The sequence below is a fragment of the Aythya fuligula genome, chromosome 5 (genome assembly GCF_009819795.1).
Source record: "Aythya fuligula isolate bAytFul2 chromosome 5, bAytFul2.pri, whole genome shotgun sequence".
Classification (NCBI taxonomy): Eukaryota; Metazoa; Chordata; class Aves; order Anseriformes; family Anatidae; genus Aythya; species Aythya fuligula.
In genome coordinates this window covers 2,627,365-2,654,669 of record NC_045563.1, presented here as the reverse complement: position 1 = coordinate 2,654,669, position 27,305 = coordinate 2,627,365, and the positions used below count along the sequence as shown (strand labels likewise).

At 53.6% G+C, this 27,305-nt stretch overlaps 3 protein-coding genes across 3 annotated transcripts; 1 reads left to right on the top strand and 2 right to left on the bottom strand.

Annotated features, from left to right (window-relative positions):
• Nucleotides 1-422: 422 nt before the first annotated feature.
• On the top strand, nucleotides 423-13,809 carry DNAAF2 (dynein axonemal assembly factor 2). Its single transcript, XM_032188756.1, has 4 exons — nucleotides 423-2,123; nucleotides 10,205-10,351; nucleotides 12,352-12,663; nucleotides 12,745-13,809. Exons 1-4 carry the CDS (start codon nucleotides 423-425, stop codon nucleotides 12,919-12,921), a joined length of 2,337 nt encoding a protein of 778 aa, XP_032044647.1. The 3' UTR covers nucleotides 12,922-13,809.
• Nucleotides 13,810-14,964: 1,155 nt separating this feature from the next.
• Nucleotides 14,965-16,874, bottom strand: MGAT2 (alpha-1,6-mannosyl-glycoprotein 2-beta-N-acetylglucosaminyltransferase). The gene has a single exon (XM_032188657.1). It carries the CDS (start codon nucleotides 16,872-16,874, stop codon nucleotides 15,519-15,521), a length of 1,356 nt encoding a protein of 451 aa, XP_032044548.1. The 3' UTR covers nucleotides 14,965-15,518.
• A 1,125-nt stretch (nucleotides 16,875-17,999) lies between these two features.
• LRR1 (leucine rich repeat protein 1) lies at nucleotides 18,000-24,816 on the bottom strand. Its single transcript, XM_032189526.1, has 4 exons — nucleotides 24,636-24,816; nucleotides 24,443-24,541; nucleotides 20,178-20,905; nucleotides 18,000-18,338 (listed from the first exon to the last, which is right to left on the bottom strand). Exons 1-4 carry the CDS (start codon nucleotides 24,813-24,815, stop codon nucleotides 18,077-18,079), a joined length of 1,269 nt encoding a protein of 422 aa, XP_032045417.1. The 5' UTR covers nucleotide 24,816; the 3' UTR covers nucleotides 18,000-18,076.
• Between the last annotated feature and the right edge of the window lie 2,489 nt (nucleotides 24,817-27,305).

Genomic DNA, 27,305 nt, shown 5'->3' with positions numbered 1-27,305 from the left:
ATAACATAGGCAGCTATGGTGAGGAGGGGTGTAAGGGGAACAAGGACATGGTCCTTTGACATTTCTGGGGAGGCTGGTGGGTGCTTTTTGGAAATCCCACCACAGGAGCGATCAGAGGGGCGGAGAACTGAGGGCCAGGCAGTGCTTATATCTCTATATATCTTATCAATATCTACATATATATTACATATATCCACACGGTTTGCCTTACAACGGAGACCTGCCGCCTTTTCCACCCCGGGCAGCCGGGGCACTGAGGAAAACCACGAAGGGAATGCACGGAGTCACCAACCACCATGGCGCCCTCACAGCGACCCGCCGCGGGGCCCGGCCGCCATCTTGTTTGCCGTCACCATAGCAACGGGCGGGGGCCGCCATCTTGTTTGGCGTCTCCACGGCGACCCGAGCCGGACCCCGAGGCGATGGCGGCCGCGGGGCGCCCGGAGGAGCTGGAGCTCAGCGCCGAGGAAGCGGAGCGGCTGCGGGAAGCCTTCCGCGACCCCCGTTTCCGCGAGCTGTTCGCCGAGTACGCGGCCGAGCTGGCCGACCCCGAGCAGCGGCGGCTGTACGAGGAGGAGGTGACGGCGCTGGAGCGGGAGCGCGGCGTGGAGGTGCGCTTCATCCACCCGACCCCCGGCTACGTGCTGCGCACCAGCCAGGCCGGCTCCCGCCGCTGCTACCTCAACATCTGCAGCAACCCGCACATCGACCGCCCGCAGGCTCGCCGGGAGCCCGGCGGCCACCGCTGGGCTCTGCCTTACAGCCTGGCGCCGGGCCGCGAGGAGCTGATGCGGGGCGGCCACCGCCGCTGCCTGGTGTACGACGTGGTTTTCCATCCCTCAGCCCTCAGCCTGGCCGCCCGCAGCTCCCGCTTTCGCCGCCTGCTCAGCGACACGGCCATGGAGGCGGTGGAGCGCCGCTTCGCCCTGCGCCTCGACCGCACCAACGCCGCCGTCCTCCGCGGGGCCGCCTACAAGGGCGTCCCGCAGGCTCCCGTCATCCGCACCCCGCTGCCCGGCGGCCCCACGCCGCCCCCCTCCGCCTCCGCCAGCCCTTTGCCACCTTTCCCCGTCCCCCCTGCCCCTGCTGCGCCCCCCATCCCCTCTGTCCCCGTCCCCGCTCCTCCTGATCCCCCCCCCGGCCCCACCACGCCTCGCTGGAGCCTCCTGCAGCGCTCCTACGTGGAGCTGCAGGACTACCGCTGCTGCCGGGACTCCGTGCCCAGCCCGGTGCCCCGGGAGCTGGTGGTGACGGTGGAGCTGCCTCTGCTCCGCTCCGCCGCCGGGGCCGTGCTCCAGGTCCTGCCCCGGGAGCTGCGCCTCGACTCTCGGCGACCCGCCTACCGCCTCCGCCTCCGCCTGCCCTACGCCGTGGACGAGAGCCGAGGCCGGGCCGCCTTCCACAAGGCCGAGAGGAGGCTGCTCGTCACCCTGCCCGTCCTGCACGACCCCCCTCCCGCTCCCCAGCAGCCGCAGGGGGACGACGGGGGGCGGCCGGAGGAGCCCGGCCCCGGTGGGGAGCCGGTGGATGAGGGGGGAGGCAGCGGGGCTGCTCCTCCTCCTTCCTCCCCTCCTCCTTCTCCTCCTCCTCCTCCTTCTCTTTCTCCTCCTTCTTCCCCTCCTCCTTCCTCCTACAGCACGTGGAGCAGCACTGGGGACCCCCCCACCCCCCCCAAAGATCCCCCCCGCTCCGGAGCTGCTTCCCCCGAGCCCAGCGGCCTCCCTGAGGGCTCCCCCCCCTGCCCAGCCCCGCTGGAGGCTGAGGCTGAGGCCGAGGCCGAGGCCAACCCCGCTGCCATGGCCCCGAGCCTTCCCCTTGCCCTGTGCCCTCCCTTCCGCTGCCGCCAGGACGAGGCCTCCCTCACCCTGCTGCTGCCCGTGCCCTGTATCCAGCCCCAAAGCTTGCAGGGGGATGTGGGCACCAACCACTACAGCCTCCGCTTCTCCAGTGCCACCACCTCCTACTCCCTCTTCCTGAGGTTTCCCCCAGCAAACAAGCTGGCAGCCCCCGAGACCAGCGTGAGCGTGAGCCCCCACAACGCTGCCATCGGGCTGGCCAAAGCCCCCGGGAGCGACGGGCACTGGGAGAAGTTCAGCTTCGGCCTCGACGCCTCCGCTCTGCAGGTAACAGCCCTCCGGGCAGGTTGCTCAGCCTGCTCCCCGCCACGTCACAGCCTCGCTCTCCGGCGTGCAGCTCCTGATTTTGGAGCTGTTTATAAATGCTATCTCCGGGAGCTGTTAGGTTATCTGCCCTCCGAGAGCTGTGACCAGGCGTCAGTGCAACGACACGGTTAGCAGCGGTCACGTCCCGGAGCTGATAACTGTGTCCTTGGAGCTTGAAATGGCTTCTGCCTCCTGAGCTGGTGTTTTTTTTTTTTCCAAGGGAAACACTGATAATGAGTAAAAACAGCCTGTGCTGTGTCCTTAGCTTTAGTCTTTAAGGCCGTGTAAGCGACCATCTGGTTCATGCCCACCTGTGTGCATGAAGAGAGGAGGTGTTTATAACACATCAGAGGTACATGCATACTATTTCTTGAAATGCAGGTGTGTGTGTATACCTGTTTGCCTTTCAGGGCAGAATTTCTATTTACACAGCAGGAACACCTGCTGGTTCAACCAGGGCGATGCTGCAACCAGCAGCTGTGAACAGGCAGCTGCTGATTGCCATTTTGCTGGCCTAGTTCCTCATCCCCTCTCCTTACAAATCCCAATATGATTCTGGTTTAGGTGTCTTATTGTTTTATGGGTTGTTAGGCAGAGGATGCTCCGTGTGATGGGGGGAGTGTGCCGTGTCTGCTGCATCTGGCTGACAGTGCTAAAAGAGCTGGCAATCTCCCCAAAAAGATGCTCACGTTGTGGCACTCCTGCTGTGAAGAAGCACTGACACAAGTTTTGTGGAGAGCTGCGTTATTCTGGAAGCTGAGTGCTTCAAAGAATGTATCATGCACAGGGATTAAGGCTGCGTAATTCTTATGCAACTTTTTGGCCCAGTGATTGTCAGTTGATCTTTGTTTTAGAACAACAAAACCCGCGCAGTTTGGTTCACAAACCATGGGAGTGCGAGTCCACAAAACTAGCAGACAAAGTATATTCAGTGGGATGATGGCTTGGGGTGTCTTAATTGCTCTGTCCCTACAATTAGAAAATACTGCATGATTCTGGAGGAGATGTAATTGTCCAGCTAGCATACCTACAGCTGAATCTTCATAATTTATTTCCCATTTAGCAGGCTGCACACCTTTTCTGTGAGCTCCTCTGAAGGAGCTCATCGGTTCGGGTGCGTATCAAAGATGATGGATTTATCGAGAGCCACCCACACGGAACTGTTTGCAGTGCGTGGCCTTGACTTTTACCAAGGCAGGAGCTTGCAAGTCAGTGCAGGTGGGACCACAAAGCATTTGGCACTCACGTTAATCGTTGTGACCAGGTGCTGGGTGCTGACACAATGTCAAATTGCATCAGGCAAGCCGTCCTGCAGACTGCTGGCCCTGTATAGGTGTAGAAGGGAGGGATGGGCACTACAGGCATTTTACCTGCTTTTTCACGTTGTCTGGATTGCCATCTCTTTCATCGTGTGCCATGGTGCACGTCAGTCTGCTTGCTCATTGTTTTATGGCAAACAGGCCTAAATGCAGTCTGCCACCGGAGCATCTCACAGCCTGCTTAGTTTTTCAGGGAGTTTGGCAGAACCAGGAAGGCGGTGAGCTTACAGAGGCTTGGACACGCTGCTGTGATACTCTCTTTTGTTAGCAGTTGTCATTTTAAATGGTTGTAGCAAAGATCTACTTATTTTAGTGAAAAAGCAGCTTTATGCCACTGTGAAGTTATTGCTGAAAACTCAGTTTGGGAACAGGAGATTCTGCTTGAAGTGTGTCTGTAGTGCCGTGGTTGATTGGCATGTTTGCACGCTTTGATCTCAGTCTAATTGTTACGCTGGCTTGGTGTGTGTATTCATTATTATGACTGGGGGAACATCGTGCTATTGAAAGGTGTTATAAGGCTAGCCAGTAATGGGATTTTAGGCAATATTACCTCTTTGTGACAAAAAAAAAATAATCTTTCAGTGGCCTGAATTTATTATATATTGCCAAATGTTTTGGATGGAGTAGGAGGAGGAGACTTGGAATTAGTCATAGGCCTCCCAGCCATTCATTCATGCAGCAGAGTAAAAAAGATTGATTGCTTCTGGGGTGCAGTCCTTTTGGATACAAGCCTGCAAATGGAAGCAGCTGAAATAATCTGAAGTCATTTGTTCTGTTTGCTTTTTCTTTTCTTTTTTTTTTTTTTTTAACCGTGCTGTTTCCCAGAAGTGCCTGTGCCAGCACAGATAGCCGCATCCAGTCAGCGTGAAGTGAGAAAAATTAATATTTAATTAGAGCTGCTATTATTTGCCGTCTTCTGTCCATTAACAATTTGCTTGTGGTCGTTTCTCTTCTACTTACGTTGATTTCTCCAATTTGTCTGCCGTGATCGCTGGTGGTTTTTTCCTTTGAACCTATTCCTATAAATCAGAGCTACGTTCTCTGCATTGAGATCCGTGAGGAGTTGCATCAGTCACAGAAGAGAGTATTTCTGGTACATGCCCAGCAGCAGCGCCCTGTTTAATGGCTTTAGGCAGCTTTTGGTGGCCTAGGTGAGCAGGAATTTTGTCCTTTACCTCCCAGCTGTGCTGCTGCCCGTGTCTTTGTAGTCGCTTCCCCAGAGCAGCGTGGCCAGAGGATAGCTCCCGAAGAGACCAGCGATTTTTACGGGTCGGAAATGCCTGTTCTGCTGTCTCCTGGGAAGCTGCTTCGTATTGGAGACCAAGAATTTCTGTTTTCCAGGCTGCAAGGAGCGGGCTCCTTGCTGGTTGTGGCAGAAACCTGCCACAGGGGCTGCTGCAAACCCCGTGTGGTTGCCCCGTGTCTCCTGTTAACGTGCCAAATGACCAGGATAGGATAATTGTTCTCTGCATGAGCAGGATGCGTCTCCTTGGAGCCCTGTCCCTGGACTCTGATGTTGTGCAGCCTCTGCTGCTTGCTTTTATTGCCCGTGTGCCTCTGCCAGATCAACGTGAGTGATAACGGGGCCGCTAATTGCACGGCCCTGCCTTGTGCGATCATCAGGGTCCTGTTATCGCGCTGCCCTCTTTTCTCCTCAGAAATTGGACTGATACAGATAGTGGTAGGAGAATGAGTCGAGCTTGTGCTTAGGACAACGTTCTTGAAACGCAGTTTCAAGGACTGGCTTTCCTTTTGTGAAGTCAGATGCGTTTGAATCCCTGTGCTGAAAGACGATATATTTAGAGCACAGTTTCCATAGATGCTGAGCAGCCTGGATCCTCACCCCAGCTAAAGCAAGTGCTTATCTTCAGCAAATCTTTACAGTGCAGCAGCCCTCCACCCCCCAGACCTTAAGTGTGTCATTGCCAGCCTGCCTTCGTTTGGTAGCTGTTAATGTCCTCTGGCTTTTACCACTTCCCCGTACAACGCACGGCGCTCTGCCGACTCCGCGCCGTAACTTTGTAGTCAGCGCTTGCAGCCTTTGCTGCTTTTTCTTTCTGAGTAGTTTTGCCCCTTGGCCAGGCCGTGCTGTCTCTTCACGCTCTTCACGGTGAGCAGAAATCCTATAAAGGTAGAAATTTCATAACTTTGGACTTTTTCTTTGCACTTTTTCCACACCTTTTGCTTCCGCTTCTTTAAATCCTGGGAGCTCAGGCCAAGGAAACTCCTGCATCAGAGAATTCCCCTTCATTTTAAGAAACAGAGCCTGAGGAATATGTTGTGAAAAAGAATGGCTGAGAATTAAATAACCATTAATAAAACCTGTGAGCCTGCCAGGCAAGGTTTCTGAGAACAGCGTGTCCCAGAACGTCCTGGTTTACGGCGGAGCTGGAGTTGGGAAATAGCTGAAATTGTGCCTTCGAGAAGCATCATCTTGTGTTTGGTCTCCTGGGGCTAAACGCTTCATCCTGAACAGGAATAAAAGCCAGTTTCTGGTGGGTGCATCGCAGCTTCTGAGGCTTGGAGTCTGCGTTCTTGGCACGTGGAACATGTTTGGTAGATAATTAATTGCGCATGACCCCAAAAGAGTCACGTGTGCCCGTTTTCACGTGAACCCAAACCAACGAACCTCTTGTAATAAAATCCCACCTAACGTGATGGAGAATATTAAGATTGAAGTCGTGGTGAGGTGACTGCTGAGGAAGCAAACCCCGGCAGGGCTCCAGAGAACAGGGGGGAGCCTTGTTCCTTCTGACTGAGATTTATTTATTTTTAATGGGTACGGAATGAGGAACGTTATCCGAAACATTCCCGATTAGCTCATGGTTTGAGCTATAAGCACGAGCAGTGCTGTTTGTGGGGATTACTGAACACAGATACCCTTTTCCCTTTTGAAAGGAGCTGGTAAGTACTGTAGAAGTGCTGTAACCCCAGGTAAGCGAGCTGCACGCCCAGTGCCACGTGTCTGACCCCTGGACTCGGGTCTCCTGCTTCGACAGCAGCAATGCTGTGGGGCAGCTCCTCCACGGCAAACACCTGCTGGGACCCTGTGCAAGAAAAAACCACCAGAAGAGGATTTTTTGTAGCTGTCTTTGTAACCGAGGGACCCAAGTCTGAACTCTTTCTAACTAATCCCTCTTGTTAGCTCATTAGACGTGGGAGAAAAGGTGAGGGGCGGCCTCCAGAGCTCGCTGCTGGCAGCGTGGGCTTGGGGTGCCCTTGTGGGTGCCCCCCTTGACCCGTGCTGGGGCCCTCGAGCCCGGTGGTCCCGGGGTTGAGGCTCTTGTGGAGGAACCGTCTTGGTTCCAGAGGCAACCGAGCGTGCAGCCTATGGAGTTGTGCTGGGAAGTGTAAGATACCTTTCAATTTTAAGCCCCTGACCTTCAGGAAGAAATCTGTACTGGAGAACAGCGCGGATGCTGCCCTGAAGGGCACTTGGAGATCCTGGCAGAGGTGCTGGACCCCAGCTGGCTGCGAGATCAGGTGCGCTCCTGCTCGCTCTGCTTTTGCCCTCATTTCCAAGCCATTCTGAGCTGTTCCGTGCTTCCTTTCAGTTCTTCAATCCGTGCTACAGTTTTCAGTTTCTGAACTCCCGGGAGGAGTTAATATCCTTCGGTTAGGGGTCACTTCTTAGAAGGTGATGCTGGAAACCGAGACTGTTCTGCCTAATCTGACAGAAGTTTATTTTTGGTTCATTTAATTGTGCGCTCAGCGTTTCAGGACTCTTGGCAAGTTTTTTGGGAAGCCAGAGGAGGTTGGAAAAGGAGAACAGAACAGGCTTATTCGATTTTTTTTTCCAATGTAACCTCTCTAACTTAAAAATCATAGTTTTCTTCTGCTATAAAACAATCTAATTTCTGAATTTCTAATTTCTAGCCTTTAATTGGTAGGCACGTTATGGGAACGATGTCCTTACACAGAACAGTTGTGTCAGGAAGGGCTATTAACCTATTGATTAAGCTCATGAAAGCATCTTTTGAGCTGTTGCACATGACAGAAGACTGTGTTTGGGGAAAGCCATGTGTGATTCGAAGTTTCTACCGGCCTGTCATAAATATCACAGAGCAAACTGAAACCAAATCATTATTTCACAGGGTCACTGAAATCAGCTGCGGAGGCCTGTCCTCTGCTGCTCCTGCAAGCCAGAGCAAACAGGCTTTAAATAAATCCCCGAATCACTTTTTGCCAAACTCTGTGCTTCGATAACATCTGCAGTGCTAATAAATGCCTCGGCGTATGCTCGGTGTGAATGCAAAGTTGGAGTTCGAGTTGCTGGTTGTCTGAACACGCTGACGACAGTCATTGGTAACAAACGGCACTGCTTGCGTGTCCAGCACACGGTGCTTTGATTGATGACAGGCCACTGGTGGCAAAATTTTAAATGCTTCCTTGAAATGTGAGCGTGGGGCTCGGGGAATACGTCGCCGAGCTGGGACTGAACCTGCAGAAACGGGCTCGTGGTCGTTAAAGGGGTGCGGGCATCAGCTCAGGCAGCTCCCTGCTGTCCTTGTCTAGAGTAACAATCAGCAGGCCTTCCGTTCTGTGGTGTTAACTGGTTTTCTTCACAGGAAACACTGCTATTTTGCTTTGAATCAGAAGAAATAAATGGTAGGTCTTGTGGCCCAGGGGCGACGCCGTGCCTGGTGCTCTCTCTGCTGTTGGCACTCCCGGCCCCAGCTGCTGAGGCGGCTCCAGCTGCAGCTTCCCGACCCTCACAGCCACTCAGAGGGATCCTTTTGGGTCTGCTCGCATCTCCTGCCCTTTCCCCAGTGCCCCCGTGATGCTGTTTCAGCCCCCTGTGCTGTACTGGGCTGTACTGGGCTGTACTGGGCAGTGGTTCCACAGCTCCCGCGAGGGACCGGCCGGTGGAAGTCAGCTCAGGCAACGCGACCTGAGGACGTGGTTTGGTGTGTTCAGACGTAGCAGAACTGTTGTCATTTAAAGCTTCTCCTCTCTGCATTCCTGCACCTGGGATTTGGTTTTGTTGCTGCCTGGCTTACAGACATCAGCAGGATCGGTACCGCCGCTGTTAGGAGCACAAATGCGCAGGAAGAATCCTTTTATAAAAGGCTGATGCTCTCGCTAGACAAAACAAATACAGGTTCAGAGGGAGAAAAAAAAAAAACACACAAACCAAACAAACACGTTTTCCCCATTTTATACAGAAAAACAAAGGCAAACAGACTTGTGCACAGTCACAGCAGGCTGGGGAGAAGCAGAGGATCGCAGCCGTGGTGCTGCACGCCTCGATCCTTTACCCTGCCACCTTGTGAACCCTGCAGAGTGCTGCTGTGACCCTAACGCGCCAGCGGGGTCCCGCTCTGGCAGGCGAGGAAGGAAGGAACCGGAGGGAATAAATACTTCAGGCTCCATACATAACAATGTGAGATGCATCTCCGTGACAGGAGGGTTTTCTGTCAGGGAACGGGGCCGTAGTTCAGCCTGCTCACAGATCACCTGCACCCGCTGCTGGATGTTTGTCTGGACTGAATCTGGATAGAAAATGTATTTTATTTTCTTTTGAAAACCAGCACTAGATACGTTAGGACTTCCCATATTGCGATTTCTAATTTAAATAGTGAAAAAAAATAGGAAGCTGTTTTATTTTTCCCATGCAGATTTTTTTTCTAAAGATGACGGTTAGGTTTTGTACCGCAGGAACTGTGCAGCATCTGACTGTGCATACGGCTGCATCCGTAGGGGGCCAAAAATGTGCAGAATTGCCTTTTTGCTTCTCAGCCTGCAAGATGGCAGCGGTAATTGAATTAAACCTGAGTTGGGTTGACAAGAGGGTAGAACTGGAAGGAGAAATTTAAAGATACGACTTAAAATAGATGGCTTGCAACTTTTTTCCTACTGTTTCCAATGAAACAATTGTTAAGTGGGAGAGGTAATTCTCAGAGCATAAGAATAGTCCCAAGTCAGAGGATTTTTACTGTGCTGAAGTCCGTCCATACCCACAGCCTAGAGCAGATGTTTTCAGGAGAATATAAGGACAGGGCGAGCGCTGTCATTCTTATGAAACGCTCCTCCAGGATATATTTTAGGACCATTAATTACCTGTAACTGATTTAAATCTTAAAACCTGTAGCGACATGTCTCACCCTGCTTCTGTACGGCACATTAAGGGCCTCAAACCGTGCCCCAGACTGTCTGTAATTGTGCTGCCTCTCTGCTTTCTCCTACCGGTGTTTACTCTTGCCTAAGTGGAGATCTGAGAAACCTTCTCAGATGGATGTGAAACAGATATTGTCATGCATGTTTCATAGCTTTTGCTTTAGAAGGTCTGATCTTGAAGCCTGAGGAACGTCTGAAGTGTTTACATTTTCCTAAAGGAAGGCACTGAAACAAATCCATAAATGCTTGAGGCCTTCCTGGCGTTAAGGTGGGTGAGGACAGCAGAACAGTGCTGGTGCGAATCGTTCCTCAAAGGGAACCTAGATCTATATATTAATCATGTATCAAAGAGAGAAAATAAAAGTTTTTTATCTCTGTGTATAACGAGGATCCGTACTTGTAATCAAAAGGAGCTAAGCACTGCTGTCCAAATTCGTTTCACCTCATCACTTCCCAGTGTCCAACGTTGGGTCTATCTAGAAGTGAGCGAGCTGTGAAAACCGCTTTGTGAATCGGGGTCCTCGCGTTGCTTTGAGAGGGTTTCTTGCTCCAGTGGCACTCAAGTGTAGTACAACAAGAACATAACCTCTTCTTTCTTTTCTTTAGGAGAGATTGTTTGTCAGCGAAGAAAACGTCAATGGGTTCCTAGACACTGTTCTATGCCCTTCCGTTTGCGCAGAGGCAGAACTGGGAAGTCAACCATTAATTGAAGTGCTTGATGTTTCAGAGGACAGAAGTCAAATCAGGCTGAAGGTAAGGATCGCTGGCAGTCGTATGCATCACTGATGGATGTGTGTCCTTCAGCTAGATAATACCAGATCTGACTGGAGCAGCTTTGTTCCTGTTTTGTCTTGATATAGCAGGGAAAACCAGAGAGTACGGTGCATCTGTAAGTATAAATGCCAGCTTGTAGAAACGGGTTCATGCTTCTGCCATTTAATGTGACCGAGGGATCAAAATGTCCAGTATTTCATTGGAAAGACAGAAAGCCATGAAAAAATCTTTGAAAACAGTGCTTTCTCCTGGCAGGAATATACAGTGGCATCCACACACTAAATCTCTCACTGGTGTTGAAAGAAAAAAATGGCCAAGTGGTTAGTTATAGTGTCCCTCATGCAAAGGGACAGTAAGTTCTCCCAGGTCAGAGCTGATGACAACGCACTGCAAACAAATCATGGCACATATCTTTAGAACAGAACCAGAATTATTCACTAAATGAGTGAATACCCCATGTCCTTCATGCATACAAAAATTTGGGTCCAGGTACCGGAGCCCGCGGTTAAAGCACGCCGCCTTTTGCACAGGTAGAGCCTGGTGACTAGAGCCGAGCGTACCTGCAGGGGTCTGGGGTCATGGAATCATAGAGCAGAAAGGTTTGGGTTGGAAGGGACCTTAAAGATCCTCTAATTCCACCCCCCTGCCATGGGCAGGGGCAGGAAGGAGAGGCCAAGAAGCTGCTTGCACAGCAGGAGACAGAAGGGGCTCATGAAGATGGACAGAGGGTGCTCAGTTGTTGCCAGTGTTTCACCGTCTCTGCCTTATCACAAAGATAGAGAAAACCTTGAGGATTTTGTCTGTGAAGAATGGGGTCTCATTATATCTGTGCAGTCCAAGTGTTTGAATACTTGGTGGTTTCCTGTTGTGTAGATAGTTAAACACGCGACTATTCATCTTAAACTCTGGTCTCAAAATCACAGCTTGTAACGTTTAAGGCATCGTTCAGGCTGCCCTTCTTCCTCGGTCACCTCTCTGTGTAAGGGATACAGGGGGGTCTGTTTCTGAGGTCTGTCCCAGGATTGAAGTGACCTCCCCAAGGTAGGAAACTGAAAGGTGAAGCTTAAAGAACTTGCCAAAAATCGTTTGGAAAATTTGCACCAGTATTAGAAAATGCTGCCTCCAGCAGTACTTGGCGGACTTGACTTTTGGAGTTAGTGTGGACTGCATAAAAATTCAAAATTGGGATTGTTGGAGGGCTAAGGAGGATATTTTGGTACCTAAGGAGGGGAAAGTGAGATAGCTCAAATGATTCCTGCTTCCCTGTGGGAGAACCACGCAGCGCTGAGGGCTTCCTGGTACGTTCCTGCAGTGGCTTTGGGGTCAGGAGGGGCTGGGGAAGGGAGAGCAACGCAGGGCTGCAAATCCCTGAATTCAGCTGCTCCTGCTGGGGCTGTGCGGCGTACCTGCCACGTTTTGTTAGCTAGCGACTGCTCCAGCAGTGGAATTGGGTAACTGCTACCTAGGCAGCAGCAGGTCTCACAGTGCGTGCTCTCCTGAGGCAAACAGGAACAATTCCTCGATTAACTCACTTAGCCTGACTGAGAGGGACAGCTCACGCACCAGATACTGCTGTCTCATACAACAGGACAGCAATTTCCTTACCTGTAAGGTTAACACACGCTTCTTGCAGTGAAGGTTTAGAGCCTTTGACCGATTTTTATCCCCTGAGTTCCAGAAAACAAGGGCCTGGGTGTGGTGAGTGGCCTTTTTCACCCCTGCCCCCGGTTCTTTGCGATACATGCTGGGACAGTGGCAGCTGCCCCGCAGCATTTCCTACTGCAGAGGAAACCTCTGGGAGGCGAGCAGCCTCCCTGCCACTCGTTCCCACACGCATTTACAGGATCAGGAAACCCTCGGCACTGTACCGGCTGCTTTGTGGTGGCAGGCGTTGGAGGAACAAGTGTCCCGGCCTGTTGTTACAGCAGTTTTGTGTGCATGGTTGGTTTTGAATTTAAAACAATTTATTTCCTCAACAGCCGCAGGAAGCAGCCCGTAGTGAACGTGGTGAAAAGGAACAAACAGCGAACAGCTCAGAAGGAGATCCCGCTGAAAAGACGAACGAAGACCCCTTCCAAACCAAGACAGAGACAAACTGTCCTGCAGCTGGCACAGTGGAAGAACGTGCTGCAGAAGCCAACACAACTTCTACATCTTCTGTACCAGCTGAAACAATAGGAAAAGCAGACTGTAGTTCACACCATTGTTTGCAGCATGAACCCTCTGACACCGGTTCAGCAGTTCCTGGCAAATCTGGGAGCAACGAACCAGATTTAGACTCTGCTCTCGCAGTCGGCGAAACGGCCGCGTCCTCAGCATCTGACACACAGGGGGGCCTTCTGCTGGGAGGGCAGGCGAAAATGGAAGGGGAGGAAGCAGCTGCGGACGCAGAGCCAGCCCGCGGGGCGCCGCGCAGCTCGGGCAGCAGAGCGGCCTCCCCGCTCCTCCGAGAGGTGAGCACGCAGGACGGGAGCGTGCAGATCACCAGGGATCACACCACGCGCTGCGCCATCACGTTTCAGAATGCTTTGCTGTATGAACTGGACTAGTGTGATTGTTCCAGGATTTCCTCCTGTTGTTTGTTGCTTACTGGGACTTCCACGCGCTGCTTGAGGGCTCCAGGGCTGAAAGCAGAAAGCAGGCTCCTACTGAAACCGTTCTGCTTACACCTCAACTTAGAATACTTGAGCTGTTAATAATTTTTCAAGTTAGTAGGTCTGAGTTCTCTTTAATTATATGTATGAGCTGAAATAGTTTTACTGACAAGAATGATGCAGCTGAAGGTGAATCTTAAGCTCCTGGAAGACAATGCATCTTCATTACTTATTTAACTTTCTTAATCTCTTACTAAATTACGCAGGTTATTTGTACATATCCTCCTTCTAACGGCTCCCACAGGAACTGCTGTATTTAGTCCACCTAGAAATGAGCGGTGTTCATCATTTTTTTTCCAAACCCTTCATTTTGTGATAATCGGAGGATTAGACTGCCACTGATTTTTAGCAATCAAATGAAATTTCTAATTACACGGAGAAGTTCTAATTAGTCTCCTAGAAATAATCATCATTTATACTATGTATTCCACCCTGGTATATTACTTCAGTTGTGCAGCATCCAAACATACCCCAGTCTGTCAGTGAACAAATTCGATTGTACAATAGAAAAACCCTGTCTTGTTGCATCTGCTACTAAGTATTTACAATTTGTAAAATGGATTAATTTCATCCAGATTAGATTCACTTTTCAGCTCTCTGTCAGCTTCAGCGCGCTGTTTACTAGTTCGTGTCTCTGAAGTGCGATAACCAAAAAGAACAGATCTATAATAAACTTTCGGTTCCCTTTCTCACTCCTTCTGACATAACTTCTGTTTTTTTGTTTTGAGTTGTACGAGACAAAAATGTACCTTGGAATAAATTTTTTTGACTTGTTTCACAGCTGCTCTGGAATCTCTCCTACATCGCTCTGTTACAGGCAAGTGCTGGCAGGGACGGGGGTATGCAGCGTATGCGATACTTCTACGAGTTCAGCGGAAGCCAAAAGCATTTGTGCCAGCGCAGCACGGCTCCGGCTGAGCGAGGGTGGGTGTTTCGCTGGGTTAAGTTTAACCCAGATCAATTCTGTCACCCAGTTGTGCAACTCCTCGTGGGAGGTACCAAGGGGCTGACACAACTGGCACAGCTCTTTTCGGCATCAGCCCTGACTTTGTGAAACTCTGAAAATGTGGCAGTTACCAATGCTCGTACAAAATCTTGGCAGTAAAATTACCGCTGAAAAAAAAAAAAATCATCAAAAAATGTTTTATCATGGCACATTCAACATAAACATCTGCATGCTATTTAAAGTATTTCACAAACCCTGGCGCTCTCCCAAACGAACATTTAACTGATACATTCACAACCCATAAAGTAGGTGACAAATGCTGGTAAAAGGGAAACCTTGCTGCAAGTCCTTCCATTCAATCAGTAACTGTGATTGCTGGAGTCATAAGGACGCCAACCCCTGTTAGCTAATTAAAAAAGGAAGTTTTTTGTTTTTTCTTCCTCCCTCCAAATCTCTCAGCATAAAATCTACCTGTTTCTCTGTCACCTCAGCTGAATGGTTGCTTTTGCTGACACCCTCCTGTTCCACAAAAAGCTCCTTCTGTGCTGCTGCTGCCAGTTGTGCCTTACAGTGAGGTGCCATCAGAGCAGCTGTACCGTTACACTTAGAGCAGGCTAATAAGTGCTCGGTGTTGAGGAACGGCGCTGATCTCTTGCCCGTGGCTGCCAGCCCCACTTTGGTGCGTTTCCAGCACGCAGCACAATTGTCACCGGTCACCTTACCCGGCTCGCTAATCTGGGAGCGCACCTTTTTTTTTGTTCCAAACAAGAGTGTGCGGGTATCACACGCTTGTTTCTCTCGTCTAACTCAATTAGTAAGCATCATTAAAAATTTAATAAAGTTAAATGCACCCTCCTGGAATGGCTGATGGCATCTGTTCAGCTCTCCAGACTACAGACGCCCACCCTCCTGCACCCACCTGCCCCAGTCCTGGCTTTCTAGCAACGCAAGGTGACGTGATCAGTTTGGGATAATCAAGAACTCCTCAGGTATTACAAAACAACTGAATTTTATTTTGGCAGAACTAAAAAAATCGTATATATTTATCTACATTGTAGTAAAAACAATGATTTTTTTTTGTTGTTTCGTTTTTCCTTCATATATTCATCAACACATCGCAAACCAACCGGGACGCAGGTACCGAGGGCCGCGGGGAGGCTCAGTCCGCTCGCTCCTCACCACGCGCTGCCCCTTCCACGCTGCACCGAGGGCACGTCGGAGGGAAAAGGAACGAAAACCACACGCTGTGAGCACCCGGAGAGATGCACTTAAATACGAGTTTTCTCCTCCTCCTCCCGGTAAGACGGCGACAGCCGCCTCCTGCGCACGGGTGTCGAGGCTGCTCCGAGCGGCCCAGCGGCAGCACGCCGCCCGTCTCCAAAGGCTGGTGGCCGGACATGAAAGATGACCATCGTGGGACGCCTTTGACAAGAACGTTTATTCATATTAAAGCAGAAACCAACCCATAAATGCTTTTATACATGTGTGTGCCTGTAAAAGACAGTATGGAGCAACTCAGAAAGAAAAAAGGCTGCGAGCGCGATCCTCACTGAAGTCTGCGGTAACTCTTACAGAGTTCGTGGTCCCGGATGTCCCCCCAGCCTCCGTTTTTCACGTGGGGGGACAGGGGTGCCATGGAGTACCTTTTACTGATACTCATGGCTTCGGGGAACAGGTACTGTCGGTTGCTGTTCAAGAGAGAGTCGATTTTGGCACTCTGGGTGGACGGTCTGCAGGATTTCTTGTGGTGCATGCCACAGTCCCCCGTGTGGAAAATCCTGGGGATTTCGGGGACCAGCACTTTCCAGAACTTTGGAAGACAGGAGACAGTCAAGTGCTGCAGGGTCCAGTCCCAGTTGTAGTCGTCGTAGGTGCAGAAGGCGTCCGTGCACTCGATGAGCTTCTGGTAGGTGTCTCTGCCGAAGGCCATGCCCATGTTGTGCTCGGTGGACTTCCACGTCTTCATCTCCACCTTGTCGGCGCGCCCGGCGAAGCCGCCGCGCACGGGGCTGTAGTTGCCCAGCGAGACGATCTGGCACTCGGGGCACTCCCTCTCGCGCAGCGCCCACAGCTTCTTGAGGACGTGGTAGAAGTCGGGCGCCAGGTAGTGGTCCTCCTCCAGGAAGACCACGGGCCCGGCGTGCTCGCGCAGCGCCCGCACCCGCTCCCAGACGAAGTGCAGCTTCCACCACCAGTGGTGCTTGGTCTGCGAGAAGCGGGCCTCGCGGTAGTGCCCGAAGGAGTCGGGGTACTCGGCGTTGATGCAGCCCAGCCGCAGGGCCGCCGCCTTGCCCACGTCGCGGGGGCAGTCGCGGGGGTCGTGGCCGGGGAACTCGCGGGGGTAGAGCTGGATGCTGAAGGGGAAGAAGACCTGCAGCACCGGGCAGAAGTCCACGCCGGCCGCCAGCCGGTTCAGCTCCTCGGCCCACAGGTCGTGGCTCAGCACCAGCAGCACGTTCTCCACGCCCGCCGCCCTCCGCAGCGACTCCAGCAGCAGCCGCAGGTGCTCGGCGCGATCGTGCACCTGCACCACCAGCACCACGTCGGCGGCACCGGCACCGGCACCGGCACCGGCACCACCGGGAGCCCGCACGGGGAAGCGCCCCGCGTTGCTCAGCGGCTGGTCGAAGTTCAGCCGGTAAACGAGCGAGCGGTAGCTCCGCGTCCCGTTCTCGGCCAGCACCGGGACGAGCTGGGGAGCGGCCGAGGCCGAGGCGTTGGCGGCGGGGCGGCGAGGCGGCGGCGGGGGAGGCGGCGGCGGCGGCTGCTCGCTCGCCCGCGGCGGTTCCCCGGTGCCGCCCCGCTGCTGCCTCCGCCGCCCTCCGCTCCACAGCACCAGCGCGCAGGCCGCCAGCGCCAGCGCCAGCAGCAGCACCTTGCGCTTGTAGATCCGCAGCCTCATCCTCCAACGCCTCCCGCCGCCGGCGGCCGCCGCCGCCGCCGCCGCCGCTGCTCCCGCCGGCCGCGCGCGCCGCCGCCGCCGCCCCCCGCGCCCACGTCGCCGCCCGCCATAGGGCGCCCGGCCGGGCCCGCCGCCGGAGCCTCCTCATTGGCCGCCGCCGGCGCCATTTGCTGAGCCGCTTCCGCCGGGGGGAGGCACCGGGAGCGGCACCGGGAGCGGAGGGCACAGAGCGCGTGGGGAGAGGGGGACGCGGTGCCCGGAGCCCCGTGGGGAGCTTGGGGTTGGGGTTGGGGTTGGGGTTGGGGTTGGGGGGGGGTGAGGAGCAGCCACGGGGCAGTCCCCGGTACTGGACAGCCCCGTCCCGGTCACCCCGTTCCCGGACATCCCGGACCCGGTCACCCCGGACCTGGGACACCCCCGGTCCTGGACAGCCCTGGACCCAGGACACCCCCATCCCGGTCACCCTGGTCCCAGTCACCCTGGACCCGGGACACCCCTGGTCCCGGACACCCTGGTCCTGGACATCCCGGACCTGGACACCTGCGGTCCCGGTCACCCCCATCCCAGTCACCCTGGACCCGGGACACCTCTGGTCCTGGACACCCCCGGTCCCAGGACACCCCGGACCTAAGACACCCCCGGTCCTGGACATCCCAGACCCGGGACACCTCCGGTCCTGGACACCCCCATCCCAGTCACCCCGGTACCAGACACCCTGGTCCTGGACATCCCAGTCCTGGGACACCCCCATCCCGGTCACCCCAATCTCGGACATCCCAGACCTGAGACACCCCGGTCCAGGTCACCCCCATCCCAGTCACCCCTGGTCCCAGACACCCTGGTCCTGGACACCCCGGACCTGGGACACCCCCATCCCGGTCACCCCAGACCCAGGACACCCCCATCCCGGTCACCCCTGGTCCCAGTCACCCCGGACCCGGGACACCCTGGTCCTGGACACCCCAAAGTTCCTCCAGGGAGCCCTGGCCCCAGCACAAGCACACGGCCACCCTGAGGGTTGATGCTCAGCACCTTTTTATTCCCAGCACAGAAATCCCGGGGTGCAGCCGCAGCTGCTCCCTCCCCGCCAGGCTGACCCCTGCGGCACCCAAGCGGGCGGGAGGCGAGCTCGGAACCGGGTGGGAGGTGAGCAGCGAGCGCCCTGGCACGGGACGGAGCCCCCCAGGTGAGCCCCTGCCCCGTCAGTAGTCGCAGCTGCCCTGCAGGTAGGTGTCGTCCAGGAACTCGGAGTAGCAGTCCAGAGAGCAGAAGTAGCAGACGATGGGCGCTTCGGTGCCTCCCATGTTGTCCACCAGGACCACGGTGTGAGCGACGTGGTGCAGGTTCATGGTCACCGTGATCTGGATGAAGCTGCTCAGGCAGGCGCCGCCGCACTGGCACGTCTTGGCCACCTCCAGGTCTTCGCAGAGGTGAGAGGGGAGGAGGTGGCAACCGTAAGGGAGTCTGTGGGGTGAGAGGAGCGAGCGTGAGTTCAGTGCACAATCCATCAGCCACCTCCAACAGAAACACCCTTCCCAGATCTAAAATGTGCAACCACGTCCCCAAGTACCACGGATCTGACCTCCAGAAAATGCTCCAAGAAGAGCAGGGAATTCCCAGAGGTCACAGCAGCCTGCGTGGCAGTGCCAGGGAACTGGACAGAGAGAATTAAAGAAAGGATTCAGGAGGAAACGGGCGAGTGTGCTGCTGCTCTTTTCCTCCATCGCATCACTGACATTTGATGACGAGAACAAGAACTGCTGCTGCTTAAATCCGCAGCCGAGCGGCAGTGTTTGGGGTAGAGCGCGAGGAATTTCCCCGCGGTGCTTTGTTACCTGCCAGCTGCGGACAGCACCGTGCCCTGCTGTCACTGGAGACCCGCAGCACAGGAGTGACTCACAGCCAGGCTACACCTACACACCCCCAGTGCCTTCTCCCTGCCATCACTCACATAGCTGAGGCTCCTGTGGTTCTGTTTTTGTCACCGTCTCAATTTCAGGACTTCCTTTGCTCTGATCAGGGCGCTCACAATCCCAGCTCTGGTGCTTGCTGAGAATGCCACCGTGAGGATTGATTTCCAAGCGTTTGCTTTTGTGCCTTCTCTCCGTTTTCCTCCCTTCACAAGGTTTTTACAGCTTGTCATCACTCCCATTTCTTGCTCTGTGTTAATGGCAGACAAGGTTTGGGGCATTTGTGTGTGTGTGTGGGCGAGGGGAGCCCCTCAACTTACCCAGACTCCCAGAGCAGAAAGCAGAAATTGCAAAACCCCGGCAGTTTATGTAAGGAAGCGTGGAGTGCCTGAGAATTGCACCTGAGCGCTCGGTTGCTCAGCTCATTTCCAGGGCGTGCCCTGCATGCCTGTGGACACCTTTAGCACTGACCTGTGAGCAATTAACCCGGGACCTGTGGGGCACTCCCCGTCCCCAAGGCAGGAATTGGCAAGGAACGCAATTACGAGGCCTTCCCGGCTGTCTCTCACCCCCTTCCCGTACCCGTGACTCTCTTCCATCTTCTTGCTCCTTTTTCCACCCAGAAAAACGAGGTGGGAGCAGCACCAGATGGCACCGGAAAAATCACAGGCAGAGGCACGTGGGCGAGCGGAGAGGAGCAAACCCCGTCACCAGCAGCAGCCTGACGAGGGTGGCGTTGACCTGGTGTTAAATGGTTTTAAAGCTACCCCTGAACTGGGCTTCTCTGCCTAGGATGGGGCCCAGCCGTCCAGCAGCACCCTGCTAACACCTCTCGGCTCGTGCTGGGTGCTGTTTGAAGCAGTCTGATCCACCTCTGTAGCTCCACGGTGTGTGTGGAGGGCAGCTCTTGCCAGCACTGATCTCACAAGGGCTCACGGACCTCCCACAGGGCTCCAGTGCACTTCGGTGTCAGCACAAGGTGAAGAGTAACTGTTTGAGAGCACTTTCCAAGCCAGAGCCCAACACAAAACACGATCCGTGGCACAAAACTCACTGTGCTGTAAGCTCCTAACTCTAAAGAGCTGGTCCAGGCCTACAGGGCTGATTCTCCTTCCCCGTGGTTGGGCAAGAATATTCCCTTACAGTGCCCCCACTTTGTGGATAAAAAACATTTCATCTACGGCTTTCCCCAAATGCTTCCCAGTCACCGCTTTGCTACGGGGACCTGCGTTACCCTGTATAATAACGGGACTAAACTGCAAGTGGGATTCAAAGCAGCTCTAACTTTGTGAAGAGCAGCTGCCACTAACAGGAAAAAACAAATCAGGGAAATTTAGGCTTGACAGCTTTGAGACAGAGTAGGCGAGCTGCGTGCCCACCGTGCTGCTCTTACCTGTAATTTACGGTAGCTCTCGCGGCACACTCTAATAAAGTCAATGGTATTTTCAGCTGTATGTTGGGAACAAGAGGGTTAGGCTGCTCAAAAGGGTTCCCAAAGAGATCCAGGCTCTCAAGACAGAGTTTCCTAAAATCACTGGGCAAGAAAGGAAGTTTGTTTCGAGCTGCCGACAGAAAGCGCAGATGATCTAACTGGCCGATCTTGAATGGCAACCTAATCAGCTCGTTGTCATCCAGCTTCAAATTAACAAGTTCTCGCAGCTGGCAGAACTGAATGGGCAGTGCTTTAATTTTGTTTTGGCTGAGGTCCAAGCACTGGAGAGACTTCTGAAGGGTGGAGGTGCACAGGGCACTGCTGAAGGTCTCCAGGTGATTGTCGTGCAGGTTGAGCTCCTGAAGGAAGACCAGGTCACCGATGGTGGCCGGCAGCTGCTTAATGTGGTTATGGCTCAGGTCGAGTTTTCGGAGCTTCTTCAAGCAGAGCACGCGCGTGTCGATCCGAGCGAGTTTGCAGTACGAGGCCTGGAGATGCTCGAGGGAATAAGGGAAGTTCTTGGTGAGCGGGTAGTCCCTTTTGGAAGTTATGATCATTTTTGTTTTAGGCTTCTCCACTTCTGAAGTCTTCGCTGGTACCAGAGCTGAGAGCGGGAGAGCGCTGATGTTGGTCCCTTGGTGAGCCAGTCTCACGGCTGAAAGGAAATTCTTTAAATTGCTGGCATTTGCCTGCAGAAAAACACAAGCGTGGAATCACAAGTTTATTATTCTTGTACTTATCTGTGCCACAACTTTCTGAACTATTTTGTGCACGTATCAGGAGACACTAACTCAGCAGGGAGTAGAACTGGGAAGGGAAACAATTCAGGCTTGTTTGGTTCATGTGCTGTTTGCAGGGTTTAAGAACAAACGGCAGGCAGTCTGAACGAGCAGTTACGACCTCCCTGAACAATCCAGATCGAACAAACCGCGGTGTTACTCAGAAAAGGAACAAAGCACAGGCCTCACAGCTGAATGCAACGTACAGAAAAAGAGCCCCACGCGCCGGGATGTTCCTAACCTGCAACATGACAAAAGGGCAGTCAATGAAAACACAAAGAGGCAAAGCAGAGACCTAAAGGCTGAAGCATTTACTTTCGAAAGCTGCTAAGGGTGGAAGCTGAGGTTGAATTTGATGTAAAGCAAGGTGGAAAGCTTCACGGCAGGTTAAGCGAGTGCTTCTGGCCACAGGCAGCACTGCTTGGCTGTGCCAGCATCAAACGAGAGGATAATTATTCGCAGCCCTTTTTGCAAATAAGCTACCCAGGAAATTCTAAAGTTAAAAAATGATGCACGTGTACAGCCCCGATTCATCTCATTCACTGCAGGAAAGAACAAACGTGTGAGTTTGTTCTTGGAAAATGTCTTAGAAACATCCCAGCTGCAACTTGCTTGTGCCTTGAGACCCCACTTGTGCACCTGAAGTCTCCCGTGCAGCACAACAGAGCGATGATCCCACAGACTTCTGGATGTTCACGTGATACAAATAAAGGCAAAAAAGGTCAAACGCATTTGACTGCATTGCTAACCTAATTATTGGTCTTCTTAATTATCCCATGCACATCTGTTTTCTTAACTCCCAGTGTGAAATCCTCCAGAGATGGGGAAATTGCACAGCAAAAGCCTTTGTTATCCAGGACTGCCCACACCCGTTATCACAGCCAATCTAAAACATTTAGCTGTGTGACTCCCCCTAATTACAGGGGCATTTGTCACATTTCCAAGTAGCTAAATACATTCAAAAGTCTGGGTCTGGAGGACTTCTTCTTAGAGACCCAAGTTAAATTATAATTACATCTTAGAATGAAGTTGCAGGCAGTAACTCTTTGCTCTTGAAGTGTGAGACACGACAGATACCTGATTTTTGTAGCCAAATTCTCTAGGATGTCTAGGATAAGTTTACACCATTAATGTGACTTGAAAATAAGAGTACTTTGTGTTCCGGATCCTTAAAATGCATTTCCACTCTAATACCTACATAAAAGCAATGTATCTGTAAACCTGTAAGAATATGTTGAGAAAAATTCTAAGACAAACGTGGAAAAAAAGCGAAGAATTAGCTGGAAGCGCTCAGGAAGCAATTTTCTGCCACAAGTCTGAACTCTTGACCACAGAAAAGACGTTGGAAAACTAAATTAATTCGCTCTGCCTTAAAGGTCCAGAGTTAAATGAAAAATGACGAGGCAATCTGAGATTACACAGATTTCAGACCTTGCATGCAGCGCAGCAGGCACAGGCCTGCTGACGGGAAAAATAAACAAACAAACAAACCAACAAAGCACAGTGACTTTAGTGCTTTTGCTCCGGGGTTAAATGCTCCAGACTGATGTTTCTCAACTTAGTTTTTGCTGGGGCTGAACACAGCAAATCACAGCACCTGGCAGAGCACAAAGAGTGCGGCTTACGCTGTAGTTGTATGCAGTCAGCACAGTCGTACCTGGAAATTTCTTGTTCTACAAAGCTTTTGTCTGTCGTGAGAGTTCAGAAGCCTTTCTGTAATAAAATTATAAATGACTAACAGAAATAGAAAAGAATAGAAACAGAAAAATAACCAATCATCTTAAACTGGGTTTCCAGATTCAGCGCATTTAAGGAGGGACATACAGAATCACTGGCTTTGGAAGAATTTAGTGTATTTTTTCCTGGAGCTTGACAGTATGAAGGTGAGCCTTGTGTACAACACGAGAAGCAAGGATCTAACTTCCTTGGAGCAACTGTGATCAGCTTTGTACAAGGTCAAAATTCCAACTCCTGCTTCATTAGATTCTGTGGAGACATTCTTTTCAGCCAAACAACATCATTATCATAAAGAAAACAACAGATTTAGTTCTTAGTGAAATTATTCCCTGCACTGGCACGCAGTTTTCTTACAGGCCCTATAAATGCTCTAAATTAGGTCTTGCAGCACTAAGACACTGGACTTCTCCTTGCTGGTTTTATACCACTAGTAGATCTTCCACCAGGCCTGCTGTTGTACCTGTGTTCTGAGAAACTTTCCGACTTTTCACACTGCAGTAGAAACGTTCAGAGGATGTAAAACAAGAATGTTTTAGATCTAATGCAATGTGCATGACGTTTTTTGCTGCACACGTTTGCTTTCGACAAAGAAAACTTAATATTATTGAATTTAGGTAAGTACTGCTTATATTTGACCCTGCAACGTGAACCACTCTCCTCATCAGACTGAGGCCGCTTTCCGTACCACCACGGCCTTCACTCCCACACAAAGTATTTCCAGATCATTGTATCACCATGCCTCTTGCTGCAAAATCTCAGGCTACCACAACTATACTCAGACTTATATTCACTCATTGGTCTTAATCCCAGTAAAACAAGTGCTTTTTCTTTCCAGGACGCCACAGTCCCAAGCGTGGACTCATTTACCTGGTTTCTCAGGCAGACCCTGCAGCCTGCCCCGAGCTCTGCTCAACTCTGGCAAGACTGGGGGCAGCGCCTGCTGGAGCTGCAGTTTGGACAGACCCTGTGCCTCTCACCTCAGCCTCTCTGAGAAAATATTCTACTTGGGAGAAAGAAGCTTAACCAGTGATGATTATTGCTGCTCAGTACAACACCATGAAGTTATTGACTGATCTCCTTCAGGTCAAAGGACCACAGCTGAAACAGAAAGAATGATTTTCCAAGTAATAAATCAATACTTTTTGCTTTTATTTACACAGCCTAACTCCAAGGTTTTGAAGATCTGTCCTGCTTTCCTTTTCTATGAGGGTACTAAAGATTAGAGGAACAGCCACATAAAAAAAAAATAACAGCACAGATACTAAATGCTAACGTGGTGTTTTTGGAAGGTGGGTTCAGCATCAATAAAAACATGTTTACATCTTCCAGGTGCCCCTTGAACTGGCCCTGGACACATCCCTGAGTTCTGGTTTCAGCTTGGCACTGAGGCCTGGCGGTGACCCGCCGAATGTGTCCCAGCTTGGGGACAGCAGTGGGCACACTGTGTGCCCCCAACATGAGCACGTTTTTTAATCAGTTTTAATCAGAAAGAGTTTGGCAATGCCCTGCTTCATAGGACCTGCAGCCCAAGAAGTGGGATGAGGCAGGTGAAAGGCTTCTCTCAGAGTAAAGGGACGAGACCTGACAGGGAGAGGGGGCATTTCTCCCACAGGGGCAGAAGGAAGGAGGCTCAGGGCACAGCTTCTCGGGGCTGGGGACCCGGTGCTGCCCCTTTTGCCCCAGCAGGGTCCGTGCCCGTCCCGCACCCACCTTGCTGAGGCAGATATCCACAGCAGGCTCCCGGAGACGCAGGGTGGCTTTGCCCTCCTCCACGAAGCGGGTGAAGCACCGCTCGACGTTCTCCTGCACCTGCAGGGGGGAGGACGAAAATTAGAAAATCTGAAGGGCGAGGGGATCGAGGGAAGGGAAAGGGACCGAGGGGAGCCGTCCCCGAGCCCCGCACCTTGTAGCGAGCGCCGGCCCGGTCCCTGGCCGTGCACACCATGAGGTAAACGGAGCCGCCCCCAGCCCCGCCGGGCGGGCGACCCAGCGACAGCAGCGCCCTGGTGGCACGGCCCCGGCCCCGCAGCCCGCAGGAGGGCAGGAGGCGGCTGAGCACCTCCACCTCACACTGCAGCCGCATCGCTGCCCAGCCCCGGCACGGCGGGCGGAAAGGGCTCGAGGGCGGGAAGGGAAAAGGGAGGAAAGGGAGGGACGAGGAGGGACGGGGGAGGGAGGGAGGGAGGTGATGGAGGCGGCGGGAGCGGGCGCCGCCTGCGGGTGGCGGCCGGAGAGGCAGGGGGGAGAGGGGGGAGAAGGAGGGGGGTGAGGGGATGTGGGGGGAGTTGGGGGTGTGGGGGGTGTGAGGGGGTATGGGGGGATGTGGGGGTGTGAGGGGATATGGGGGGAATTGGGGGTGTGAGGGGGTATGGGGGAGCTGGGGGTGTGAGGGGTCATGGGGGGAATTGGAGGTGTGAGGGGATGTGGGGGGAATTGGGGGTGTGAGGGGATGTGGGGGGAATTGGGGGTGTGAGGGGATGTGGGGGTGTGAGGGAATATGGGAGGAATTGAGGGTGTGAGGGGATATGGGGGAGCTGGGTGCATAGAGGGTGTGAGGGGACATGGATGGAGCTGGGGACATGGTGGGTGTGAGGGGACATGGGAGGAATTGGGGGTGTGAGGGGATATGGGGGAGCTGGGGGTATGGAGGGTGTGAGGGGACATGGATGGAGTAGGGGACATGGTGGGTGTGAGGGGACATGGGAGGAATTGGGGGTGTGAGGGGTCATGGATGGAGCAGGGGATGAGGTGGGTGTGAGGGGAGACGGGACTGAGAATATGGCAGGTATGAGGAGGTGTGGAGGCGTTGAGGGGACAGGGGGTGTGAGGGGACATGGGGGAGCTGGGTGCATAGAGGGTGTGAGGGGACTTGGATGGAGCTGGGGACGTGGTGGGTGTGAGGGGACACAGAGGGAGCTGAGGGGTATGAAGAGGTAGGGGGGAGCTGGGGGCATGGTGGGTGTGAGGGGACATGGAGGGAACTGAGGGGTGTGAGGGGACACGGTGTAGCTGGGTTCACAGTGGGACATGAATGGAGCAGGGGATGTGGTGGGTGTAAGGGGAGACGGGGAACTGAGGACATGGCAGGTGTAGGGGGATGCAGAGGGGCAGGGACACAGGAGGTGTGAGGGGACATGGAGGGAACTGGGGACCTGGGACATGTGAGGGGAGATGGGAACAGAGGACATGGTGGGTGTGAGGGGATGTGGGGGGAGCTGGGGACATGGTAGGTGTGAGGGGACATTGAGGGGACATGGAGCAAACAGGGGTATGAGGGGACAGGGGTGAGCTGGGGGCATGGTGAGTGTGATGGGACGTGGATAGAGCAGGGGACATGGCAGGTGTGAAGGGATACAGGGGACTAAGAACATGGCAGGTGTGAGGGTACATGGGGGAGCTGGGCGGTGTGAGAGGACACGGGTGAGCTGGGGGCATGGAGGGTGTGAGGGGACTTGGGTGGTGCAGGGGACATGGTGGGAACTGGGGATGTCAGGGGATGTGGGGGAGCTGGGTTCATAGTGTGTGTGAAGGGACACGGATGGAACAGGGGACATGGCAGGTGTGAGGGGACAAGGATGAGGTGGGTTCATAGCGGGTGTGAGGGGACTTTGATGGGGCTGGGGACATGGCAAGTGTGAGGGGACACAGAGGGAGCTGGGGGCATGGTGTGAGGGGACATGGAGGGAACTGAGGACATGCTGGGTGTAAGGGCAGACGGGGACATTAGGTGCGAGGGGACATTAAGGAGCTGAAGACACGGGTGTGGGTGCCATGCCCCATAGATTTCTGCCCTGCAGTGACAGCAGAGACATCACCCAGTGACAAAGCGAAGGGACAGATAACTACCTCCGGGCTTCCTCCCCCAAACTAGGGTCTGGGGGTGTGCGGAGGGACTCGGGTGCCCACAAAAATCACTCAACCGCCTGCCACCTTCACTCTGGTGGCGGCTCCGGCTCCCTAAACAACAGGAGACTCGCGATGAAGAATTTTTTTCCCTCAGATTTCCACAACCCGGCACCCGCAGGAGGCGCTGCGGAGCGGACGGCGGCGCTGCCACATCCGCGCCCCTCCAGCAGGAGGCGGTGTGGGCACCGCGGCTCGGGGGGCTCCCGGCAGCTTTTTGGGGGCTCCTGGGGCAAAATAGTGCTAGGGGGGGGCAGCAAAAGGAGCCCGCGTCTCTCTGTGTTGCCCAGGCTACGCTGCAGTGGCTATTCACAGGCGCGATCCCGCTACTGACCGGCACGGGAGTTTTGACCTGCTCCGTTTCCGACCTGGGCCGGTTCACCCCTCCTTAGGCAACCTGGTGTGCCCCGGCTCCCCGGGGCTCACCATATTGATGCCGGCCTTAGCGCGGACGCCCGCTCGGCATAGCGCACTGCAGCCCAGAACTCCTGGGCTCAAGCGATTCGACGGGCTCAGCCTCCCAAGCAGCTGGGACTACAGGCGTGCGCCACCGCGCCCGGCCACCGCTGCCCCGCGCCAGCGCTACTCCACTCCTCCTGCCGCTGACGTCACGGCCGCCGCCATTTCGTGAGGGCGGGAGCTGAGGGGAGGGGAGGGGAGAGGTGCACGC

Excerpts from the sequence above, each read along its gene's own strand:
- DNAAF2 (XM_032188756.1), top strand. The coding sequence starts at position 423 with ATGGCGGCCGCGGGGCGCCCGGAGGAGCTGGAGCTCAGCGCCGAGGAA. Across the intron at positions 2,124-10,204 it reads TCGACGCCTCCGCTCTGCAG|GAGAGATTGTTTGTCAGCGA; the intron begins GTAACAGCCCTC and ends TCTTTTCTTTAG. Across the intron at positions 12,664-12,744 it reads ATTTAGACTCTGCTCTCGCA|GAAGCAGCTGCGGACGCAGA; the intron begins GTCGGCGAAACG and ends ATGGAAGGGGAG.
- MGAT2 (XM_032188657.1), bottom strand. The coding sequence starts at position 16,874 with ATGAGGCTGCGGATCTACAAGCGCAAGGTGCTGCTGCTGGCGCTGGCG.
- LRR1 (XM_032189526.1), bottom strand. The coding sequence starts at position 24,815 with ATGCGGCTGCAGTGTGAGGTGGAGGTGCTCAGCCGCCTCCTGCCCTCC. Across the intron at positions 20,906-24,442 it reads TGGATATCTGCCTCAGCAAG|GCAAATGCCAGCAATTTAAA; the intron begins GTGGGTGCGGGA and ends GTTTTTCTGCAG. Across the intron at positions 18,339-20,177 it reads AGAGCTACCGTAAATTACAG|ACTCCCTTACGGTTGCCACC; the intron begins GTAAGAGCAGCA and ends CTCACCCCACAG.